This window comes from Centruroides sculpturatus, unplaced genomic scaffold (assembly GCF_000671375.1).
Source record: "Centruroides sculpturatus isolate CEXI.00-Female unplaced genomic scaffold, Cexi_2.0 scaffold156, whole genome shotgun sequence".
In the NCBI taxonomy this organism is placed as follows: Eukaryota; Metazoa; Arthropoda; class Arachnida; order Scorpiones; family Buthidae; genus Centruroides; species Centruroides sculpturatus.
The window spans coordinates 527,025-553,637 of record NW_019384398.1 but is presented as its reverse complement, the minus strand read 5'-3'; the positions used below and the strand labels follow the sequence as shown (position 1 = coordinate 553,637).

The following is a 26,613-nucleotide window of genomic DNA, read 5'->3' as shown; positions in this document are numbered from 1 at the left end:
ATGATATTTTGGGCTGGAGTGTATGACATTATCTAAGTTAGAAGTATATGAATGTGACTGCTGAGTTTCAGAGCAATTGGTTGAACAGCCTAGGAGTATATAGCAAACATCCTGATTTATATATAGATATACAAAAATTAAGCCATACTCAGTAAACAATTTTTATATAGCAAATAATACAATAGAGGGTGTTTATCATTTGCTGACAAAGCCCACTATGCATGTGACAAATGTGTTGTGTCCCTGTGGTTGACTGCAGTGCCTTTAAGTTTAGCTCTATATACAAGTCTACTCCCCTATAACACTGTTGATAATTCTGTTTTATATGAATTCCGTGTTGTACGAGTCACTTAGATTTTACAAATACATGAGCCGTTCACAGCCTGGCACACGTATTTGTAAAATCTAAGTGACTCGTACAACATAGAATTCATATAAAACGGAATTATCAACACTGTTTTAGGGGGGATAGACTGTATTTCTAATACTTCCAAATATTTAAGCTGGGAGGAACTGAAGTTTGGTGGAGAAGATGTGCTCTGTCAAAAAATACTTGAACATCTGGATCTGGTGCAAAGATAGCCAATACAGTAGAACCTCGAAAACTCGGCCTAATGTGGACCGAAGGGTGGCCGAGTTTGTGAAAATGCCGGGTTATCGGGAATGGGGTTAAAAAAATAAGTACGAGTGTTTCCTCAGAAAATACTGTACTGTACTTGTATGTATTGTTTACTTGAGAATATAACAGAGAATAAACTGCCCAAATACCCTTAAACAAAGGAAAAGTACGTCCTTTATGAAGGCATAAAGCCTTTACTACATGAAAATGAAAATTAATGAATACACTGTGTAGAGTAATTTACCTGATAAGACAGACCTCAGAAAAATATTTTATGAGAGCTTTTATACTTTTATAAAGCTGTCTATAATGAAAATTAATTAACTAAGGATATTTTTGCCCTGCCAGGGTGTGGCCGAGTTATACGGAGTGCCGAGTTATCGAGAGCCGAGTTTTCGAGGTTCTACTGTACTGTATTATTCGGCTTTTTTGTGATGGATTTCTGGTGCTGCTTGATTCTCATAAGTAGTGGTCTACTTGTGACACTAATATATTTATAGTAACAATTAACCATATGGTCTTGTAGCAGAATTGATTACATGCCAGGAAGAGTTCTTTTGTCTAGAGAATCCTTATCATTCCTTACCCACCAGGAATTCAAAAGGTTGAAAACATTAATTCATTATTAAATTTTTGTCCTTTACTGGATTAAGGAGTAATTAGGAATTTTTAATGAACAAATGAATACAGCACATTTGACAATTTTTCTATGAACATAGCAAGTATTACATTCTTTCCTGTTAACTGTAAGTAAGCATTTGTTTGGAAAAGTTTTTCTTTGTAGCAGCTGTCCAAATTTTGTCAGCTGCTCTAGAAAACTTTAAAAATTCATTCTATTTGAAATTGTGTGTAATTTCCTCATTAATTTATTAGTTAAACACTTCTATGTTATAATTTAAAACAGATTACTTTCAGATACATTTTTACTTGTTAAATTTCAAATTCATAGGTGAAAATAACAAAAAAAATTTGTAAAGATTTATGATAGGTGTTTAGTAAAAATTAATCGTGAAATTAAGTTTATAAATTTTGAATAATTATAAATTATTTTTTAAAAATTTGATTGTTATATTAATGAAGTTTATCTGGAAGTAATAAATATAGTTATAGAATTATAAATTTTTATGTAATTGATAAAATTGTGATAAAACAATGTGTATTGTGTTTAAGATAAGATAAAAAATTAATGTTAGAGTAGAATGTGAATTATCAATTGTTTCATTTTTGAGGAAACATTTTTTTTGAAAAATTGATTTTAAAAGGAATTGTTTAATACTAAAAATTTAATAGAAACATTGCTAAACCCGATATATAACATAACTAAACACCAACCGTATGCTGAAAATCATAAACTAGCCTGATAGATTTTCGGCATACGGTTGGTGTTTAGTTACTAAAAATTTAATTATTAATTTAGATTGTAATCTAATTTTAATTAATATTGTGAGAACGTGGGTCTCTGGAATAATCCGTCTCACTGGGTAATGGCCTTTAATTAATTGTTGAAAGATGAAAAATATGCAAATACCTCGACTTTCTCAGTCTATCGTTGAGATCTCCTAACACCAGTTAGGATTGAACTATTTTATGTCCTAACTCGTGAATAGACTTTTTCAAATGGAAAGGTATATTAAAATTTACCAGAATTTTAGGAGGGTCTAATTTAAAACATGAGTCAACGATGGAGTTAGGCATTAAACAAATAGAATGAGATAACAATTAAAAGATATATTTATTAAGAAAGGTTTGACAATATTTATATATAAAAACAGGATTAAATTCAAAATAATATAAAATAAACAAACTTTTAATTATAAACGACTCTCAAATTAATAAGATTGAATAACAATCCATTCATACAGAGAGAGTTTACATAAAATATTATATTATATTACCTGTGATAATATATATAAGCTTGAAGCTTAATGATGAATATTCTTGGAATGATGCACAAGTTAAAATCCTTCCTAATATCTTGTCTTGCCTTGTTGGAAGAATGAGTGAGAGATCCAGAGAATTGGGAATGCAGATCTTACCTCAGAGGAGGTTAAGATTTTTGAGTACAGAGCTGGGGAGAGAGAGTGAGAGCTATCACCTTTTTATACAAAAATTTCCTCTAATTGGATTATTTGAAATAAGACCTCCATGCTTCCATGCGTGACGGAAGTTGGGCAGTCTTGTGGATAGTGTGAGAAATCCCACTCTAACTATCACTTTTGGAGGACCTATATCATTTTCCTTCATCAAAACAGGAAGTTCCTTTTTCAACTTTGTACAATTTTGTAAAATAGATAAAATTTCTACCAAATAAAATTAATAAATATTTAATAAATTTATTTATTAAATCTGGAGCTGGGGGAATAATAAATTAATCTTCAGTTCAAGATTCTCACAATATTATATATACTGGAGTATAATTAGCTAAATTTGATTACACAAATTAATTTTTATGATTGTTTCTAATTTTCTAAATTTTATAGATTAAATTTAATCTATTAAAGATACTTATGGCAATTTATATGTAGTTTCCTTTAAACTATTTGAGTTTAAAACAAATGAAACTGTTTAACATAATATATAAACTATACATGATTAATAAGAGGACAGAAGAGATTTCTATGATTTATCTCTAGGTTTTGGAAACTTTATTCAGCTGCTAAGAAATCATTGACTTGTTATACCTTCTTTTCAATCTTTAACTTTGAAATCTACTTTTCTTAATTTGCATTTTACCAGAAACTTGCAAAAGAGAATTTTCTGTTCATTATAATAATCCCTGTTTACATTTGTACTGTGGCACAGAGCAATATCAAACCATTATTTAATATGAAGTTTAAAAGATATCTATATGCATTATCTTTGATTCGTATCCATATTGTTTACATTTCACTAGTGCCAGCACAAAATGTGGTGGCAGTCATGGGTGAGGATAGCAATTGATGTAGCTGCTGTGTGGTAGCTGTGTGACCATTGTTCCACAGACACTACATCATCTGATTTATTTGAACCTTCCTGTCCTTTAAACATTGTGTTTATAAATCCTATAGTAAATTGATAAGTCCTTGAATTATCAATGTACTATAGGATTTAGAATTCATTGTTTGAGTGGGCCAAAACACTGGTTAAGACTAATAGTGATTGCATGTTATCGTGCTTGTTGAGATTGAAAATTTGAAAAGAAGCTAACAATGTAAAGTACTATATTATTTTTTTCCCAACTTTCTACAATAATTATCGACATGAATGTGTGCCAGAAATAGCCATTACCTAACAGGTACTTTATGCGGATTCGCGTTAGTGTGTCAGGCCTGGACTTTAAGTGTGCACCGAATTAAATAATGACAAAGTTTGTCAATAACAAATCAAATATTTAATAAACATTCTAATAATAAACTATATACAAAATTTAGTAAAAATCAAGTAACAATTTATTCAATGAAACTCAATAAGAATCAACCCGACAAAACTCAAATCAATCTAATTTCTAACTTAATTCTATTCCCCTTTGGAATTCGACAAAATTTCAAAGACTTAATTTATGTACAATAATTCTTATGAATTAAAAATCCTAATCATCATCTCAATATACTAGGAACCTTTTTCCTCAACTCTCAAGACTTTTTCTAATCTTAGATCCACAAATCGAATAACTTCAAAATCGCCTTGGAACTATTTTTTCCTATCGGACATCTCTCTCTCATTTGCTGCTACGAAGCTCACCACACTCGTTGCTAACAGAAGCTCACCTCTCTTGTTTTCACTTGAGGTTTGGACTTTATACTGTGAGGTGACGTCACAATTCTGAGTGCGATCACTCCCCTCCTTTACATACTTATTTGCTAACAATAAACTTTTTCTATTTGTCTGGCAGCCTATTTTCCGACAATACTCGCTAACCTTTTATATTATTCTTTTTTGACAATTTTCGGGATGTTTTTATTCTTTAAGGTTTAGCAAGATCATAAGTTATGCTTGTGGGGTCTTCCCCCCTGTTTTCTTGGTGCGAACTTACCTTTTTTCCGCTCGGGAGCGCAAGTGTGCGTGAGTTTATCCTATGGCGCTTTTCTCTCATCAGTGAGTTGGTTTCTCTTCTTTTTTAAGTTTCTAAGGTGAATGGTGAGGAAACCTTCATCCTAACAAAATATAAGCCCCAAACAAAAATATAATAAAAAGCAAAATAAAAGTAAATAAAAATAATTCTCGGACTTGGTTCCTTACAACAATACCTATTTATCTGAAGAAAATTATAACTATAACCAGTGTTTTTTTCTGAAAAATTACTGCTGTTACAAATATATATTGAAACTGAACAAATAGTATTATTTTACTGAGCAAATGCTGGTTCTATGTACTGGCTGTGATGCTTTTTCTTGCCATCTGTTGGTATAGCATACTGGCATGTTCTGCTGAAAAACAGTCCTGAATGTACTGAACTACAGTAATTATAATAAATGAAGTTTTATAAGTATATTTTAATTTGTTTTGAATTTTAATTTTGAAAGCATTAAATAATTTGTAACAATGTCGATGATTACAATAAGTGGAATCTACTCTATTTTATGATTTTTTGGTTTATGAACAGTGTTAGTTGTTTTTATAAAGAATATTCTAAAATTCTCATTTAAATATTAACACTACTAAATCCTTTAGCTTTATTTTTATTCATTAATAATATCCATAATTAGAAAATGATATTTTCATGTAGCATATTTGGTCTTGTTAGAATTAAATAAATGTTAATTTTAAAACTGAAATAATGCAGATGAGTCAAGGCTATCAAATTAAAATTATTTTAAGTTTTGAAAGACACAAGACAATTGTTCTCTATACTTTGTTTCATACTTGTTCCACACTAGAGTTTTATTAAGCAAGTAAATAACCTTTTATTTGAGCTAATTTAAAAATAAACTAGTAGTAAATTAAGTGCCTTTTCTATATCAATGAGGTTTATATCTTGTCTTGGAGTTTTTTATGATATATTAGTCATCATGAAGGCGATTTGTTTATAGTTTATTATGCTAACAATCAAAATATATTTGAAATTAAAACTGTTTTTTCATTTCATAGTGTTCTTTTTATATTCTCTGCTTAAATACATTCAGTTCTTAACATAATTTCTTATGTAATTACAGTTTAGATTGAATTTTCTTTTGAATGTGAATTGATAGGCTATTTAACAGCATAACATTAATGTTTTTTTTCTTTTACACTTGAAGCAATCATTTATTATTATTACAATATTTTAAGCTTTTAACATATGACATCTGAAGAATTTATCAAAAATAAGGTTGTGAAGGTGACATTGTTTCAATTGAAACAAATTTTGTCAAATATGAAAATGGAAAAGTCAGTTGTTAACTGATAGATTTGAAACTTTAGGAAACCATCCAATGATCTGTCAGTTAAGCCAACTAACCTTTGGTTTCTAATGAAGGTGACAATTCAAACATTCTGACAGAAAACTCGATGCAGAAGAAAAATGTTTCTAAATTTCATGCTTAGAAAATGTGTGAATCAGGATTAAACGATGGCAACAATAGTCACTTTATAGCTCCAATGTCCTCACTTGAAAAAGTCAGATTCTACTAATAAACAAAAAATAAAAATTTTAAATAATAAATTTAATTTATTTACAAATGGAAAAGTCTGAAGGTGATTGATTTCCACTTCCCCAAATAACAAACCTCAATAAAAAAAAAAGTAAACAGTCAGAATTTTCTAAATTAAATAATTTACAAAATTCTGAAAGAAAAGAATCGGTTCGGAGTGGGACTCGAATCACAACTGCCTCTTACCGTGCAGATGTGCATGGTAAGCAGCGGTTGCATATTTATTTAGTAATTAATTTAAAATAATTGTGATGTATTAGCTTAATATAATCTGCTAGTTGTTGGAGTAAGAACTGTGTTATTAAAATAAACCAACATCTACAAACTGGATTTGTAGATGTTGGTTTATTTTAATAACACAGTTGTTTTCATATAATGCAGTATATATTGTTTCTAAAAATTATCATTTTATGGAATTTTGTATAATAAAGGTAACAGAATGTATGGGGAAATTGAACTTAGGGAAGTAGGGGCAGTCGTACAAAACATTTTTATTATTTCAAGCTTCTCCTCAATACTTAAAGCTTTTCTGTACAGTACTTTATAAATACTTTTGTCAAGAAAAGTGTACAAATTTTGGGAGTGTGTCTGATATACACTCCCAAAGTGTATATCAGACACATATCATTGACTTATAGGACAATGGGTGTTAGTAAATTGGAGTGAGAAAAAGGATGTAGTATGTGGATATTGTGTATTTGTTCTGAGATTGCTTTATTTGGCTTACTTGTGTTTTTCTGATCATGTGATATTATTTGCTAATGTTACCTCATAAGCATAGAGAAATTGCTTATGAGCTTCATTTGTTAACATGATGGAGGATAACAACGATGGTTATGAGCTAACATGACTTTGTATCAATATTTTGATGATTTAATTCTATTTATCATCACATATGAACAAATTTACACGTTAGAAATGTGTTGCAATAGAAGAGAAACTGTACATTGATGCCAATTATTTAGTAGATTTACATAAAAATAATTCATTTAATTACATTTTTGAATAAATTATGTATTTATGACAAATGCATTTATTAACAAAAATATGCTTGGACTTCGAACTCACATTTGAGTTATAAATAAACACTTGGCTTTATTTCCATCATTTTTAGTTGATACGTGACAACAGCACGTTTCGGGCATAAACCCCATCATCAGTCAACTTGTATTTTCTCGATGGTATTAATCCGATGGGCTGGACACATTATTCTTTGGATGGATGTTGCCATTTCTGTAATTGAAATTTTTCTATGTTGTTTTTGAAACCGTGTTTTGCGAATATATTGGACTTCGAAAAATATGCTTGTTTACTATTGTAATAATTTTTAAAGTTATATTAGTCACTTTAACCATAATGTTTACAATACAAACTGTATAAAAAAGTTATTTTGAAAACATCTGAATCACTTTTAAGTTAATTTAAGGAGTGAATTTTATTACTTAATCTTTTTAAATATTTCATAAAATGCTTTAAAATTTTATGAATTTGCTTCATCATTTGTCATATTTTTTAAAAATAATGTTAAAGAAAGTCGTTACCTTACAGAGTCTACTTATCGCTGTATTAGATCTGGCCAATAAATATAACAATTATTATTCTAAAAAGGTTTTAGGGGTTTTTAACCAAAGTACTACAGCAGTACTTCATGGGTTGTTTAAAATGTAATTTTAAGTTACACTTAATTTTTTTCTAATTTATAAATTTTTTCATTACAGAAGGATTAACCATTATAATTATGTTATTATTATAACTATTACACAAAATAGAAACTGTTATGAAATATGTATAAATGTATATAGAGAAATGAATCTAACAGACAAGTTTTATTAAGAGTGCCACAAAATAAAATAAATGCAGGGTGTCTTAAGAGGTCAGTTTTTAAAACACCTAACTTTTATCTATCTGTTAAAATCAAGTAAAAGTTGGGTTATTTTAAGACATTAAACATCTGTCAGGTATTTTTCACGCATTGTAAATGAGCATATTTTTGTGGTTATGTTTGATGACACAAGGTGAATTTTGGTAGAAATTCAACAAATAGGGTAGGTAATCAGATTACATCTGGGCTCCACTTCTGAAAGGAAGTTAAGTTGTTTAGAGGAAAAAGAATCAAACAGGAAACAGAGGAAAACAGAAGGAAAGAAAAATTTTCTTGTAAGAAAGAAGAAAGTATATCAGATTGTTAATTAAATTATGAAAACATTATAGTTATTATTTATTAAAATGTGTATTAAGCTGTATGTTAAGAAATTATATCAATTACTGAGATTTATTTTTTTATATTTTCAGATATTGCGATACAGTAAACATTTTTTACCTCACATAGCCAGATTATGTTTAGTAAGCACATTTATTGAAGATGGAATACGAATGTGGTTTCAGTGGGGAGATCAGCGAGACTATATGAACCTTACTTGGCATGTCGGGTGGTTTCTCTCTACGCTTTTTGTAATATATAATCTTTTCGGCCAGCTTGGTGGATCCGTCATGGTGATGTTTCGTATTCGTGTAGAAGCGGCTTGCGGCTTGTTGTTTTCCATTGTTGTAATACAAGTATGTTTGTTGTTAAAATTTTTTATAATTTTGTAATATATATTGATTAAGTTTGTAGCTTATCAAATGATTATTCTTCAAATATGAATTTTTTTGTAAATTTATCTCATAAATTTATTTTGCAAAATACAGTCGACCCCCCCCTATAACACTGTTGATTATTCCGTTTTATATGAATTCCATGTTGTACGAGTCACTTAGATTTTACAAATACATGAGCCATTCATAGCCCGGTGCACGTATTTGTAAAATCTAAGTGACTTGTACAACATGGAATTCATATAAAACGGAATAATCAACAGTGTTATAGGGGAGGTCGACTGTATTGTAGCAGCAGAAAAATGGATTACAGATAACTTAGCCTAGTTACTGAAGACTTTATCATTTGGAAACTATTCACATAAAATTCATAATATAGAAATTATTTAATAAATAAGTAATTTTATGTAAATTGATTATTAAATAATTTACTATAACTTACGTTTGCAATTATTTAATATTGCTAATTAAAACTATTAATTACAATTAAAATCTTAGTAAATATTATTATTATTTATTAATGTTGTTAAATGTAATTTTTAACTGGTAATTACATAATCATAGCTGATTTTTGTCAACTTCTTGCTAAAATTCCATTAGACCAAAACACAATTAAAGAAGTCAAAAGTTTACATATATGAATGCATTAAACATTTTCCAAAAATCTTTTTCTTTATTTTCAGACTAGCTGCAAGGACCTGCTTTGCTGGGTTTTTATTTGTTCGTACATTTGTATGTAATATAGTTTTTTATATATATAAAAAAGACTGTTTTTCTAAGTAATCTAGAATCTAGCTGCAAGGACCCGCTTCGCTGGGTTTTTAAAAAGTAACGATAGTGAAGATTAAGATAATTACATTATAGCCAATCTTACCCGTTTTCACAGAATGCAAGAATTAGGTCCCCCGTTTCCAGACTAATTAGAGACCTGGTCCCGATTCTATTTCTGAACGTCTCCTGTTCACGTCCAGTCAAANTTTATCCATATATCATTTTTTTCCTTCTAGCTTCAGTTCTACATTATCTTTTGTTCTGTACTCAACCACTTTCAAACCCATATCTCCCGCACCCTTATAGCTATCGAGACACAACCACCATAGTGCACGAATGGAGACTTGGGGTTACTACCACATACAAACACCATTCATGTAGGATGTGTAGTCTTTGCGGAAAAGTGAAATATAGGGACACACACGTTTATTTATATATATATATATATTATGATTGAACAATAAATAAGGAATGCAAAATTCAGAAAACTTTGATTTACTAATGTTTCTAATATGTAAGGAATTCAAAAAACTTTCTAGAGGATCTTTGTAGATCCTCTAGAAAGTTTTTTAGATGTTAAAGCATTGATAAATGAAATTTCTGAATTTTAAGCTTGAATAGGTTATCATATACTGTATACACAGTTCTAGTCTAGTTGGAAATTGACTTATATGCCAATTTTAATTCTACTTATTGGCAGAAAGCTTTTTAGAAAATGTTTAATGCATTTGTATGTGTGAACTTCTTGTGTGTTTCTTTTAATAAATAGCTTTGTTAATGAAATTATAAAAATTCTTATTAAACTTTTCATAACTCTAATAATTCAGCACAGTCTCAGTAATCCAGCCGTACATTAGTTTGACATGTTCCGTGATCCAACACTAGTCATCATTAGCGCTGTTGCCAAGTCATGGACAAGATTCCCACTAATTCAAATACAGTTCCCACTAAATTTGAATATTTTTCTACTAAACATGGAATAATATTGGACCCAAGCTTAAACATTCAAGCTTCAGCATGACATTAAAGATTGTTATACTTGTCATATTAGCTATTCAAGAAATATATAGTATCTTATGACATAATACTATATAAATATAAAAATCCCAAAATTTCCTGTCAAAAATATTGTACCTTCCACTAAATTTTCCCTTGTCACTTCAATTTTACACTAAATTTAATTGTAATTTATCAGTTTAGCAACACAGATTTCTGGCAATGGCAGTGCATTTGAATGCTTTGACCAGTAATCCAACTTGTGTTTTGCTCCATCATTAAAAGTGGACTCCATGCTGTCAAATTTGTTTGTGCTCAATTGAATTTATATTTAATCATTTATATTCTTTTTCTGTTTAAATCATTATTGGAAATTTTATTTTAATAAACTAATCTGGTAATCTCCGTAATCTGACACGGTTCTGGTCTTACATAGGTTGAATTATTGAGATTGTATTGTAATAATAATGTTGTCTCATTACTGACATATTCATTTGGAGTCTTACATCACACACAAACACATACACAAACATAAAAAAACAAACAAATACACAGGAAAACATGAACAAATATTAACAAAATACAACTATCTGGATCTAATACAACAGTATACAAAAAAGCACAGACATCATTGTACAGGCTTAGAAAGTGCCCTGTGATAGGTACCTGAATGATCTCAGTCAGGATCATGTTGATAAAACTGTCAAACTGTTGACTGGTTGGCTTGGGATGACTCTTCGTAAAGAGAGAAGACTTATGACTACTATACAAGACCAGGTCATAAATGCAGAAATTATAGGAAGCATATTTTAAAAGATAACATTTGTAGGAAAGGCCACATCATGCATGAGACTGTATAGCACATTGTGCTAAACGTTTGCAACTTGATGTAAATGGATTATTTACATCTTCATACTAAATAGCAAATGTAATATATCAAAAGCTTGTGCACACAAACTATTTCACCTTCAGGAAACATATTACATATATGTTGGACCACTGTTGATTGGAGTCAAGTTGTCTTCTCCGATGAAAAGAAATGGAATCTTTATGGTCAAGATGGCCTCAGAAATTACTGGCATGTGTGTGCTGAGAGAAAAAAGCTATTCAACTGTTCCATTTTCCATAAGGCAAGATTGCTGGAAGTGTCACAGTTTGGGCATCTTTTGCCATACAGAAATTGTTGGGCTTGTCTTTATTCATGGGTAAAAAACATCTATTCACTGTAAGGACATACTTGGAGAACATTTGCTGGCAGCTGTATATATTGTTGCTGGAGGTGATTGTATTTCCAACAAGACATGTCTCAATACACTTATCAAATCCACAAAGGACTGGTTTCAAGCCAGTCCTTTGTGGATTTGATAACTTGTTGTATCAGTAATGTTGCTGTTTTGCTCTGGTCTGCTTCAACTCCATTGAGAATCTTTGGAGATGATCGATTCATAAAATTTATGGGCAAGATCAATGATAAACAACTGTACATGACTGAAGACTGCAATTTGGAAATTATGACAATCCATACCACAAGACCTTTTGCACAAGTTTGTTGACTCAGTACAAGACTATTTTAAAGCAGTACTACAGAATAAATGTGTTCTCATCAAATATTAAATAAATTGGATTATTTGAAACAGTGTTTCTAAATTGTTCAATTGTTGCAAATGTATCATTGATATACATTATTTTTGTTTTGATGAAGGTAGTTAAAAGTTTAATTCCCTTCAATGTGTGGATGGATAAAGTACTTTTTGTATCAGTGATCCTTTCTTAATTAATAATAATAAATGATGCTTTTAGCCCAGGACTTTAATTTAGACAGTTAGATAGTCTAATAAATAGGATTTAACAATTTGGAGGGCTTATCACACCAAGGCCAACAGAAAAAAAAGACCAATCTTTTACAAAACGTTAGTCTTTAGTAATCACCTTCAAATTTAGGTAAGGATGCATTTCAGGTACATCAGCTTACAAACCCCTCATCAGCTTACAAACATGTAGTACCAACATATAATTATAACACTAACAGTTAACCAATACAAAGGAATTTTTGATATATACAGTGCACTGTATTTACAATTTTTAATACAACCCATATACTAAAGAACTAAAACTATCGAACATAAAATTTATTTATATAATAATGGGATATATCACACTATTTGGGACCAGTAAATGTCTTATTTTCTCCCACATTTTCCGAATTCTGGTATACGGTTCCACTATTAATAATAAAATATTGTTAAGTATATTAAAAACCAAAAGGGAGCTAAACTAACAATGAACTTACTATTACTAAAATAATTGATTTCCAGACCTTAAACAAAACAAATACACCAAATCCATAAGACTGTGTGGAGCCAACTGCCTTGTTACAATTCATTTTACAATGTGATGTGACTTTACTCCTACATCTGTTCAGCATCTGTTTCAAGGTTATGTAAAAACGATGTCATTCCACTCCTCATGTAGCTTCAGTCCCATGTTGTTATTAATTCTAATGTCTTCCTGTATTTTCAGAATTTCTGTGTGTTCCTGTAGTCTTCTTTTTAATTGATTGTTTTCTATCAGAATACTCTTGACCCTATCTTTTAAAATTTCATAACCTTTGGTAGTGCAATGTTGTGCCACTGATGATGATATCAAATTATTTTTGATGGCATATATATGTTCTTTAATTCTTGTCTTTAATATTCTTCCGGTTTCACCAATGTATCTTTTTTATGTGAACTGCAATCTAATGAATAAACTACACTATCTTTTTCTAAATCATTATGTTCATTATTTTTGCTATGGTTCTTGTATGGGTTGGTACTAAAATAATATCTAAATTTTTTAATTCATTTTTTTAATTTTTCAAAAAACCAAAAACATATTCCATTTTAAGATACAAAGTCCTAACAACTCCCGGTTGTCTATTTAATGTGACATTTTCTCTTTTTCTTTTACTTGTTTCTAACCACTTTAACAATAATGTTCTAGGGTAATTATTTAAGCTAAACATTTTTATTATATTTTCTATTTCCATTTCTTGATCATTTTACAAGGTCATTCTCTCTTTAATTTTGTTGATATACATCTGAAAAGTGTTCTTTTTTATATATAAAGGTATATTAGATTTGAAGTGTATAACTTTATCAGTAGCACAATCTTTAACATACTTTTTAAATAATAATTTACTATTTAATCTAACTATAGTAAGTTCTAAATAATTCAGACTATTATCTACTTCTTTTTCACATTGGAATTGAACATTTTTATTTATCTAATTAATTTCATTAACGAAAGAGTCAATATCTAGTATACTTTTATCGTAGACGATGAAACAGTTATCTACATATCTTTGGTAACTTATTATACCTCTGGTTTTATTGATTTCTTTATCAATTATGATCATACAGAACTCTGCCAATCTAGGACATATGCAAGATCCCATTGGAATACCTTCCAATTGTTGGTAATATTTACCTTGAAATTCAAATATTTGGAAATGGTAGTTTTCATACTTCAAATCATGGAAATAAACCATTTTGAAACAAAATTGCAGCATTTAAATGGATAATGTAATAAAAACAACAAATAGATGGTCAAAGAACTTTTAATATATAAAAACAAAAGAGAATATACAAAATAAGACACAAATAAGACGAAAATGAAAATCACACGAACCTTGTTCATATGACTGAAGATAATAAAAAAACAGTGTTTAAAAAAATATACAGTAGAGCGTCGTCTATCCGAAAGCTGGTTATCCGAAATGTCTGTTATCCGAAAGCAATTAAGTTGGCAAATTTAAATTTTCGCTAGTGCTGTGGCGCTGCAATCTTCGGCTATTTCTTGGGTTACTCAAATATTTTACGTTTTTGATACTAAATTAACATCTGAAGTATAATTTTTTATTATTTTTATATTTTTCAATATATTTATTTTGTTTGTACAAAATAAAAAAATAATTTTTAATGATGCAATAGTCTTCATTAGGCTTAACATCAACGAAAATTCAACGCGAAGCGACACGCAACGGAGAAAAATTTCAACATGGAATAAATTAATATATTTTTTCGTATATGATTCGTTATCCGAAAAATAAGTTATCCGAACCACCCCAGTCCCCAATTGATTCGGATAAACGATGCTCTACTGTACTAATTCCAAAAGAAAGAAAATGAAAACCTAACGATTACATAAAATTATTAATAAAAATCATATTGTAACTGTTCTGTCACAGTACCTATTTAGAATCAATCTCTTTCTAAACAAGAAAACACTTTTTGTAAAATGTCATTGCAGTAAGGCACATCACTTATTTCCATTTTATTTAAAAGTTTCTGCACATTATCTATCTTTTCCAGCTTAAGTTATTCCCCAATGGAAACAAATCAGCTAATAGACATGATCATTTTTTTTACCTCTTTTTAACATTGTATGTGTTGGTGCCATGAACTAAAAAAAAAAACTAAAAAATAGAGATGAGTCACTTTGAAAATAAGCTCTTCAATTATTTTAATATAAATTTTACTATACTTTTTTCATTTTTTAGCATTTAAATAATATATGTAATGTTCTCAATATTATAAAATAAATATTTAATTTTAATCAATTATTATTTTGAGTAATTATTGGAAAATTTAATGTTTGTATTTCTATATTTTTTGCAGTCTATTGCATACAACATCCTGTGGGATATGCAGTTTCTTTTGAGGTATGTAAATATTTATTATGACAAATACACTGCTGGACAAGCAAAATGGAACACCATGGAGGAAGCTTCCATTGTTTCAATATCTTTTAGTCCATCAAGGTGTTACATTTTGCTTGGCTAGCATTATATAAAAATGTGTGTTAATTAATACACAATATGATTGCATTTACAATTATTTGTTATCATTGAAAATAATTCTACTATTCAGAATACTATAGTGTATTCACAATATCATATTTGAATATAAACATAATATATATTTTTAATATATGTCTTGAATTATTAATTGTATAAATATCGGTATAGAACAATAAGAATTTATTGGATTTATGCTATATTTAGTGGTTTTCAACATTTTCCATTTGCAGAGTTGCAAAAGATGTAAAAATTTTAATGGGCTGGGAAAGTGAAAAGTGTAGTAAAACATTTCGCATATTATATGAAACTTGAATATATTTTTCAAAAATTTTAATATAATGCACAGCAGACTTACAAAATAATTACATATACAAACATCTCAAAGCCGATACATTAGTAATATGAATAATTTCTAAATAATTTATAATATCTAAATAATTAAATTTAATTAAAAATAATTGTGGATAAGCAACCCAATTTAATACGGCAGTCATTTGGCTTATTACAAAATAATTAATATTGTTTATTTTTTCAAAATCTATTGCTGCCTTTTTTTATATACATATTTTTTGGGTTGTGGATATAGTGATGTTTCAACAATGTTCAGTATAGCATCAGAATTTATCCAATTTCTATATTTTGTTTTAATTACTGATATGGTTTAAAATGCTTTTTTGCATGGGTACATTATGGAGAAAGTAACAATTTAAGTTTTCTTGCTAAGCTCTGGGTATTTGTTCTTAATAGAAATCCAAAATTGAGTCATAGATAGTAATTTAAATTTTGAGGATAGGGTGATGACAGAAAAAGTTCAATAAGAGTTTCTCTTTCAAGCTTAATTTAAGAATGATTTTGGTGGAATCTGATTATCATTTTTTGCGAATGGAACAGAAATCCATAGTCATTGAGGATCTTCAATTTGGGTAAAATGTTTAAAATTTCCAGACAAGGTTCTTAGATATTCATTCATAAAGTAGATATCTTTCTGATTAATATTAATTGAAGTTAAAATTCATTATGATGAGGAAACATTTAAGATTTTTTTAAAGCAAATAAAAGTTTATTTTTAAAATTCTTCCATTTCATTCCAAACAGTGAAAGTTTCATACTTCCTAGATGTGATAAATGAAGCTCATCGACAGGAGAAAATATGTTTGCCAAAAAGCCTAACTATTTAATTTAATAAAAATTTAAATGGGTTGAATTTTGTTCCTGAAGAAATTTTTTTATTGTTTTCCAAACTTTGAAAAAATAGCAGAGAACCAAGTTGTAAGATAAATATCAACTCTTGATATTTATCTTACAACTTGATAATCATGGTCACAGAACATCTGTGCATATTCTGACACACGTACTCCAATTCTTGCTGTGTGCCTCAAAAAGAAAGAAAAAAAACACATTCAAAGCTTTGAGAAATCTTTAGGACTTCTTCTCATATGTTGTTTTCTACATATCTTATATAGCATAGAAGAATAGCATGATTGTTAATGTCCATTAACTCATCCATTTGAATATTGCATGACTGATGCCTTGATTGATACCTACTGCTGAGGCATCTGCACTTCTAATTACAATTATAGCTAAATACAGGTGGCCCTCGGTTTATGCCTGTTCAATTTACGCCGATTCACAATAACACCGCTGCGCAATTCGCTGTTTCAAGGTGTAATTCCCCGATTTCTCTATGCTAGACTGATTTTCATTTCAGTGTTGATGTATTTACCGAGCCGCGACATTGTACATTCGTTAAAACAAAGATTTTTATTAAATATATTTATTTTTTCTGTTTAATATTATTGGGTATGTATACATTTGTATTAAATTAATATTAAAACACTAAACGTTTAGGTACCCACGAATCAAGTTATCAAACTTAATAGTTCAATAAATGGCATCTGAATCCATAGTGCCAATGAATGTATCCCATATCAATTCGTTCAAGAAAACACCTTACAACGCAGTAGCACTTCTGGCGATCACAAACTATCCTTAGTGAGACAAATCTACTTCTTTTTGGCTAGACGATACTTTTTTATTAGCCAGACAATATTTATCTCTCCTTAGCCACCTTCAATTTTCCCGCTCAAACTGACCTTATACATGCGCTACAGCGTCCAGTGGTCGACCAATCAGTGTCTCCGCTCATCTGTAGCTCTATGTCAGGTTAACACATCCTTTCAACTATGGAAAGTTTGACAGATGAACGGATGTGAGTTAGACAATAATTGGGAGCGAAGTGCAAATGTAAAAAGAAGCATCATTGCATCCATTCGACCATATTCCGAAATTCTCAATGAAACAAAACAAAAATGTAAACAATTAAAGATGGATACTTTTTTCCGAAAAATGTAAGAGATCCGAAACTAAAATTTTTTAATAAAAACATTTCACTTTATTTTATGATAAAATACATTTTATCATAAAATATTATATATATTGTATTATATTGTATTAATAAATAAAATTATTTGCTTATTTTTCACTTATGTAGAACCTAACCCTATACCTCACTGTAAATATGGGTTCGTTTTACGCCGGCTTTTGTAGGAACGGAACTGCGGCGTAAACCGAAGGCTACCTGTATAAAATTTTTAATATGTTAAATTTAAAAATTTTGAATTATTATGTATTTTTACTAAACCAATAAAATTTAAAGACACATTCTGAATGGATTGAATATCAAATTGAGAATTTTTCTTGTGTGTATTATTTTGTCAAATTTTTAATATCTTCTTATTTTTTGTGAACCAGAAAAAATACTTAGTGGACCAGTAATTGGGAAACACTGCTATATATGATATAATTTTATCTTATTTTGCTGTTTTATTAATTAAAAAATATTAATATAGTACTGTTTAAACTACATTAGGTTTTATATCTTTCTAATTAAGGAAATATGCAGATTTCTTGATCAAGCATAATGCTGTGAAAAAATTAACACAGTATTCTTTGTACTATAATTTTACTAACTCATTTGATGTCTTTAATAAATAGCAAACACTTTGTAAAAGACGAGATTAAAATCTATTATATATATGATCTTGAATTAATGTGTGAAAGGCAATGCGTTTAATATTGAGAGGTTGAGAATGCATTTTCATTTGTATCTGTTAAGATATGAATGTTCTTAATTATATGTATATAAAAAAAATATTACAATATTTTTAAGCACTAAATCTTCATTTTGAAGAAATGCTTTGTCTTCTGTCCTTCTCATACCTTCAGGAACAAACAGTCTCTACAGGTGGAGTCGACCTTTTTATCGAAGCTTCTCTGTTCTTAATTACTTTCTGTTAATCTGAATTTTACATAATTGTAACTGATTTATATTATTGGGTAGCATTATATTAAAATGTTCTTATCTCTGATCATATTTGAATATGGAACTCATAATTTTTTGAAAATGAAAGAAAGTTCACAAAATAAAGTAATGTAAAATATTTGAGTATTGAATGAAAACGTATAAATTTTAATAAATTATCAGAATTTTTTTTTAAACGATATGCTATAGTTCAGAGGTGTGCAATCTTTTTAAGTGTGCAGTTCAAAATCTCCAAATCTATATATCATGCAAAATTTTCTCTTGTGCCAACTGAAATTTTTGGGAGTCTATTATTATTATTATTTGCTGTTTTAAGTATTAAACATTTTCAAATAATCAAATTCACATACACACTTTAGAAACCTGATAAATTTGTTATGACTCAGAAAAAAATATTTAAAAAGATGTTAGATATTTATTTTTAAGGCGATCTCCAGGTTGCATGATGGAAAAGAATTGTTGGCAATCATGCCATTTGCCCATCTCTGTTCTAGTCTTTTAATCATCATCATCAATATATATTATAAAGGTAAGTGTACAATGTGCATGTCGCTAAAACTCAAAAACGAGTCCTGGTACGATCAAGGGAGTTATATGGCGTGGTAGCCCTCTATCCTCCATCCATGAAGAAGGTTTCCATTTTTTACCTGAAGGGTGTGCTGTTGAAGATATAAGGGCTGGAAGTTTTGCCCTCTAGAAATTTCTAGAACAGTCCAGAACATTTGAGAGTATTCAAGAGCATTCTGGGATGTTCTGGAACATTAGGGAACATCCCAGATTATTGTGGAACATTGTGGACCATTCGAAGCTTTTTTTTGTATGGGTGGGACTATCCATTGGTGGGATATATAAAGCAAGNATTTGAGTATGTTTTTCGCGTTGGAACGAATTATTTGGTTTTACATGTAATCGTATGGGAAAAGATGATCCACCTTACGACATTTTCATGATACGATCTCAGTTTCGGAACGGATTAATTTCGTATCCTGAGGTACCACTGTATAACAGTTTGTAAAAATTTTTAAATATATTTATTTATGTTACCTCTATAATGTTTGTAAAATGTCAATTATTTTGATAGTCAGATGGCTTTCAGATGAGGTCTAAATTTGAAGATTTTTAGTTTGTCTGTTGTATAAGATAGCTCTGAATTATTAAACAATTTGGAATGAAGGTTTGGACAGTATGTAGCTATCATCAATACTATGTTATGATATTCCTATACAATGATATAATAAGATGCAGAATATTTAGGAATAAGTATGCACTGTTAGCATTCAGTCATTGTAAGACATCATAGTCCATAAATGAATGAGATGTGAAGTTTTCTCAAGACTATTGCAGTTTCTTTATCTTTGATTATGGGATGAGTCAAGGAGTCTATATTGATATTTTTTAAAATAAATTTTAAGGTCCTATTTTTGTATCTGGCCTATAAGACCTCCTGGTTTTGGAATGCTTCTTCATGATTCAAATGTCATCATTGTGGAACATTGTGGACCATTCGAAGCTTTTTTTTGTATGGGTGGGACTATCCATTGGTGGGATATATAAAGCAAGATCCATTGTGGGTTTGAACATCAGTTTCTTATCAGTGATGAAGGGAAGAACCAAAAAAGAAGTGAAAATTCCAAAGTAGTGCAGTGAGTGAATAAAAACAAACAGTGAAGTGTGAGTAATAAAAATGATACAGTGACTGAATATAAATCGAAAATAAAGTGTGAAAACTGTGTAAATTGTATTTAGTGTATTTGTTAATAAAAAGTTGATTTGATTTATATTTTATACAATTCCCAAACTTAAAAGAGGAGGAGGTCTTGCCAGTTTTGAATTTTCTTTTGAATATTAAAGTTGATATCGTCGACAATATTATTTTTAGTTGCCAAAATTGCCCTTTGAAATAGCCACTCCGAANCTTGCAAATGAACTTTTAAAAAAGAGTTTATATAAAATGTTTCGCTTATTAAATAAAAATTCCATAAGATATAAGTAAAGTTTGAATACAAACCATTTTTCTATTCAAATTGCCTCCCTTATTGATCTGAAGACTGGATTAAAAGTGTCGCAAATCACTTAATCAGAATAAAGTTTCCTGACTCCTTTAACTGCTTTCAGTTTTCTTTTCTTATGTATTCTTCAAATATTTAAAATTAATTTTGACAACTGTTACTATACATTTTTATATTATTTTGAGATTTGTGAAGCAATTACATGATAATTTATGATTTTTAATTTTTTATTACAAATTATTACTGAGCTACAATTTGGTTTGTGATTTTTTAAGTTGAAAACTAGTTTTAACTAGTTTTTAACTTCCAACTTTCATCTATTTAACTTTGACTAGTTTTATGAGACATTATTCAGTCAATATTATTATATTTTTTTCACTTCAGAGTTCCTGTATCCTTCTATTTTTAGATATTTTGATAAATTCTTTAAACAATTAACCTAAATTCTTACATTATACTTGTACATATATACTTTTTGAAATGATATTGCCAATTTATTTAAGTGATATTAATTCACTTTTTCTAAGTGTGAATATAAATTTAAAAAAAATACCAGCTAATTTATTCAAAAAGTAACATAAGATTATCATTTATCATAGGTACTTTCAGTGTCAATTATCTGCTTTAAAAAATTTCCATTTTTTTCTAAGTTAGTAATGGTTGCTTCTAGTCTGAAATTATAAATTCTATTATTAAGAGTCGATAATCTAGATCAATAATAGTTTTGAGTTAATTGTAATGTTAGAATTTAAAAATTTTGGCACTAGAGAATATTTTATTCTACATCAAAGCCAACAATTCCAGTATTTCTGGAAGAGATTCAGTTGTAGAAGAAGAAAGAGAGATTCAATAGCAGCTTCATTTTAGAAAAATAGATTCCATGAGAAAGAAATGATTATGGAAGTATTTTACGTTAAGATTCAGTTAATAAAGTATCAACAAGAAATTATAAGCATTTAATGTAAATGAATTAAATGTTTGATTGAATAGCAACAAAATATAGATAATTGTGTTAGATCATAATATATTAGTTATATTATTTAACACCTGGTAATTAACATTATATTTAAATAAAATACAAAATGATGATGATAAAAGCAATCCAGTTAGTACTGTAATTTATTACTGACTTTCATTTAATTTTTTCATTGTCCGTGAAAAATTGTTTGTAAATGAAAAAGTTTTTCAATTACAAATGATTTANCCATTGTGAACTTAACTGAACCAATAATGGACATAAAAAAGGTGTGCCTTATTTTTTTTAAATTTATCTTTTACTTGACAGACTTTAATACACTTTTATATCTGTTTTTCTATGTTTGTTTTATAAGTTATGGGCAAACATTAATGAAAATGTCCCTCTCTCTCCAGTGTTCTAACAAATTAAACTTTATTTTATTAAAAAATTACTGAATAACTATAAATCATTCAACATATTTCTATACTAGTGTTTTCTATCTCTTATACTTTGTCTTTTTTTTCAACCTAAAGCTAGAAGGTAGGAATACAGTTTGATTTTAGAGACTACAATTAATAGGGATGAACATGCACCTTTTATTAATTGAAGGTTAAAGAATGTGTTTTAACATCACTTTAACATTTCATTTCCAATTGTCCACACCTGAAGATGGTCCATTAACTGGAGCAAAAGATTAATATTATTTAAATTTTCCATTGTTAAAAATGCATCTATTAATTTAGCTGAGACTACAATTTATTAGTTGAAAAAGTCAGAACTCAGTTTTCTCTGTCTATATAAAAAAAAATATTCTATTTTCTGTTTATTCTGATTATTTTTTAAGCTTTCAGCTTCTCTGTAAAACATGCAATGTATGCAGAAAAGAGTTTATTAAGGGTAAACGTTATTAATACAGTTATACCTCAACACGGGATTAACTAAGTAAACAATAAACTAGGTTATTTATTTTATTTGTATAAAAGTTATAAGGGAATATGCAAATAATATTTTCTTTATGCAAATACCGGTTTTGCCAACGTCTACATAATCTGCATTGATGACTGGTATGTACTGTGTTGAATTCTCTATTAACACATGAAAAAAGCCATTAAAAAAATCTGTTTATAATGTTTTATTATTAAATTTAAAGTGGCTAAAACTTTATTTGTTTGGGTTTAAAATATTCATGAAATTTAGAGAATATATATATAATAAAAATCACATAAAAGAAGCAAAGATTACTGGCTATTTTCCAGCATAAATATGTGGGACTAATTTCAATTGTAACATTTTTTTCCCCTCAATTTTAATAAATTGCTATAATATATATCATATGTTTAATTTTTCTTGTAGAATGAATACCTAACACTTCATTTTGTTCACAATATGAGTACGAGGATAGATTTGTGAAGAAGAAAACATCGTTCCCATTACAGTACACTGTTTTTCTCTTTTCAGTATTGGTACATTTTCCATTTAACAAGTTTTCTGTATAACAAATTCACTGTGTTTCCAAAAGGCAGTTCATTATATGGAAGTTTGAATGTCTATTATTGCATCTTATTTACATAAATTTACATATTTTAAATTGTGATATCTTAATTCTTTCTATATATTATGATTTACAGAATTAGTCTGTGTATTATCTATTTATTATTTAATCAAAATACTTCTTAAGAAACTGTCTTTAACACTTTATGAAACAATAGATATATATTTTTTTTAAAATTGGAATGTAAATAAGCAAGTGTTTTGGTCAGGGCTGTGGAGTCGCGTAAAAATCTGCCGACTCTGACTTTTCCTTATCATCCGACTCCGACTCCAGCTAAAACACCAAAACTCCATGACTCCGACTCAACAGCCTTGCCAGGGCTGTGGAAGTCGCGTAAAAATCTACTGACTCCGACTTTTCCTTACCATCCGACTCCGACTCCACAGCCCTGGTTTTGGTAAAATAATTATCTTTTGCAAGTACCATATGTAATATTTGCTTATCATTTAGATGCATCTTAAAGCAAACAACAGATACTATATATCAAATCTTTCATTTCTTTCAATAACTAATAAGATCAATAGAAAAGATTTTCTTTATATAGCTAATATAATACAGAAAGATACCACTAAGTCAATCTGCATTTGCCTGGAACCTGTTGTCAGCTTCGAATTAAATATATAGAGTTTTCCCTATAATATGATCAAAATTTCTGGTACTTTTAACTCAAACCTGCAAACCTGTTTTTCAGGTACCCTCCATATTTCAATAGGTCCATATAATCTTAGTTTTCTCTCATATTCCACTTAAATATAGATGATTAAGATAAACGGACACTATGATTTCATGTTGAACACAACACTACACCATTACAATCTTGGTTTGACATTCTTTTACTGATCAATATATTGCTGGTATTCTGATTAGGACACAAGGGATGTCTTGTCAATGCACCATAAACTGTGTACAATTTTGTAATCATTTTGTGAACAGATTTGTGAGAAATGGTTTAATGATAAAAAATTTATGGCCACAGGAAAATTTGAGAAAATTGGGTACTAAACTCATTAGCTGGAAACTAATTGAAAGTTGGGATTTTTTTTACCACTAACTTAATGAGGTTATTTTTTCATGATGATAAATTTTAGTTATTTTTTTTTTTACTAAAGAACATGTTAAAATACTTGTTTAAAAGACTTTCTCAAACAAATTATTTTTATTTTTAGGAATTTGTCACTTGTAGGTGCACTTTTACTACTGTTGGCCGAAAGCAGAGTGGAAGGAAAAAGTCTGTTTGCCGGCGTACCGACTCTTGGCGATAACAAACCCAAAAATTATTTACAGTTAACCGGAAGAATATTGTTGGTTTTCATGTTCATGACAGTCCTCCGACTAGAAGTATCTTTCCTGCAAGTCATTCAGAATATAGTCGGCTCCGCTCTGATGGTTTTGGTCACGGTAGGATACAAGACCAAATTATCTGCACTCGTCCTCGTTCTCTGGTTGTCCCTTCTCAATCTATATTTAAATGCTTGGTGGACAATACCTTCCTACAAGCCAATGAGAGACTTCTTGAAATACGACTTTTTCCAAACGCTATCCGTTATCGGAGGATTGCTCATGGTTGTATCTTTAGGTCCGGGAGGCGTCAGTATGGACGAACACAAAAAGAGGTGGTAGATAGAATTCCAAAATTATAAACCATTTTACTTTTTAATTTTGTAATTTCTTTCCTGGGGCAAATTTATTCACATCTTTCGTTCACATTATTAAATTGATGTATACTTTATTATTACAATTCTTAAATTTTTTACATAATAAAATTACTGCTTTGGGAGGTTAAAATTATTTGGCTCTAATCATTAAACTTTCAGTCAGTTACATTCAAACTCTTGCCCGAAAGCGTGTCTTGGACGGTAGGCATTGGCGTAAGGACTAGTCTCACGACTGCATTCCGTATTCTATGTATTTTTTTTCTAATTAAAAAAAAATTATATTTTATCGAGTAATGTACCGCTGACTTTAATTATTTTTTATGTCCATATAGCTATAACATTTAGTAATTTTTGCTGCCAACTTTACCACAAGAATGTTTGTTTCAAATGTGAGATTTGTTGTATTATTATTATTTTATTTTATTTTTTTTGAAAGAAAAAAATAAAATCACTAATGTGAAACTGAAAATTTGTGATATTGTTTTGTTTTTTTATATTCAAATATGACTAAATAATTTTTGTTCAAAAATAAAATTCTTGCTTTATTAAAGATACGACAAGCTCCAATGTTTTTTTTTTAATCAAAATATACAAATATTTTATAATACAATATATAATATAATACAATACAATATACAATAATATATAATATAATACAAATATATACAAATAGTAGTTGTCGTCAAAATATACAAATCGGATTCTTCTGATTATCGAGAAATACACTTAAATAAAACATTTTTTGTTAACAAATTCTTAATAAAACATGAATACAAAATAAAGTTGTTTATAAAAGTTTTTGGATTATTTTCATTTTTAAAAAAATCATTGAGAAGCTGAAACATGCCAATATGTTTAATGGTTTCAGTCATCTTCAGCTTTCTCAATTATTTTAAAGGACCCACTATTTAAGACTTGTAAACAGGGATTATCAAGAGATGGGGCTTAGAATTTTTTTCCTAGGTACATAGTAGTTTCTACACCTATAAGTTAATATTTTTATTAACAAAAAATTAAATACATAGAATGTTTATTAATAGATAGCAATGTATTTAATTTGTTTGAAACAAAAGGAAAATGTCTGTCGAGGGACAAATGGCGCATGCTCTACCCTGGGCTTCATACTAAAGCTTTTGACAGATGTGCTTTTAAACAATATGCTTAATTTTGAACAAAAAAAAGGAAAGAAAATTTAACGAGAAATCAATTACTTTTCGTATAAGGAAAACAAAAATGCAAAGATTTTAATAATGTACTTGAAATTTTATTATGTTTCTATAAAGTATAATTAACAATTATTTTTACAATGCTTTTAGGTTTATAAATAACTTTTTCTTATTATATTTTTCTTAAAATATATAAACACATGTTTATCATATGTTCACATTTATTAATTATTAACATGGCTCCCATTTGTCCTACTTTTTGAGTATAAAATTTTCGATAAATATATTTTTGTGGTTTTTGCCATTTGTTGTTCTAGTTGGATCAAAAATTCTTTTGTAGACTTTTGTTTTTAATATGCTGTAACTTTTTCATTTTAGTTTGTTGAAATACGTCAACTGCACAGTACAGTGTCATATACATAACAGGAATTTTAAAGCCAATCAAATTAGATTGCTGAGTTATGTTGAAAGAATGCACCTAGACTTGCTGCCAAAATTTGTTTACACCCAAACAATGGAAG

The 26,613-nt window shown here is 28.9% G+C and overlaps 1 protein-coding gene across 1 annotated transcript in view; it reads left to right on the top strand.

Moving 5' to 3' along the window:
• The window catches only part of LOC111618539 (surfeit locus protein 4 homolog), a 34,172-nt gene extending 8,777 nt beyond the window's left edge, over positions 1 to 25,395 (top strand). Inside the window, exons 2-4 of the mRNA XM_023360091.1 lie at positions 8,521 to 8,784; positions 15,249 to 15,292; positions 24,438 to 25,395. Coding sequence (XP_023215859.1) covers positions 8,521 to 8,784; positions 15,249 to 15,292; positions 24,438 to 24,891 — 762 coding nt within the window. The 3' untranslated portion in view covers positions 24,892 to 25,395. The remainder of the gene's footprint in view (positions 1 to 8,520; positions 8,785 to 15,248; positions 15,293 to 24,437) is intronic.
• The last annotated feature ends 1,218 nt before the right edge of the window (positions 25,396 to 26,613 follow it).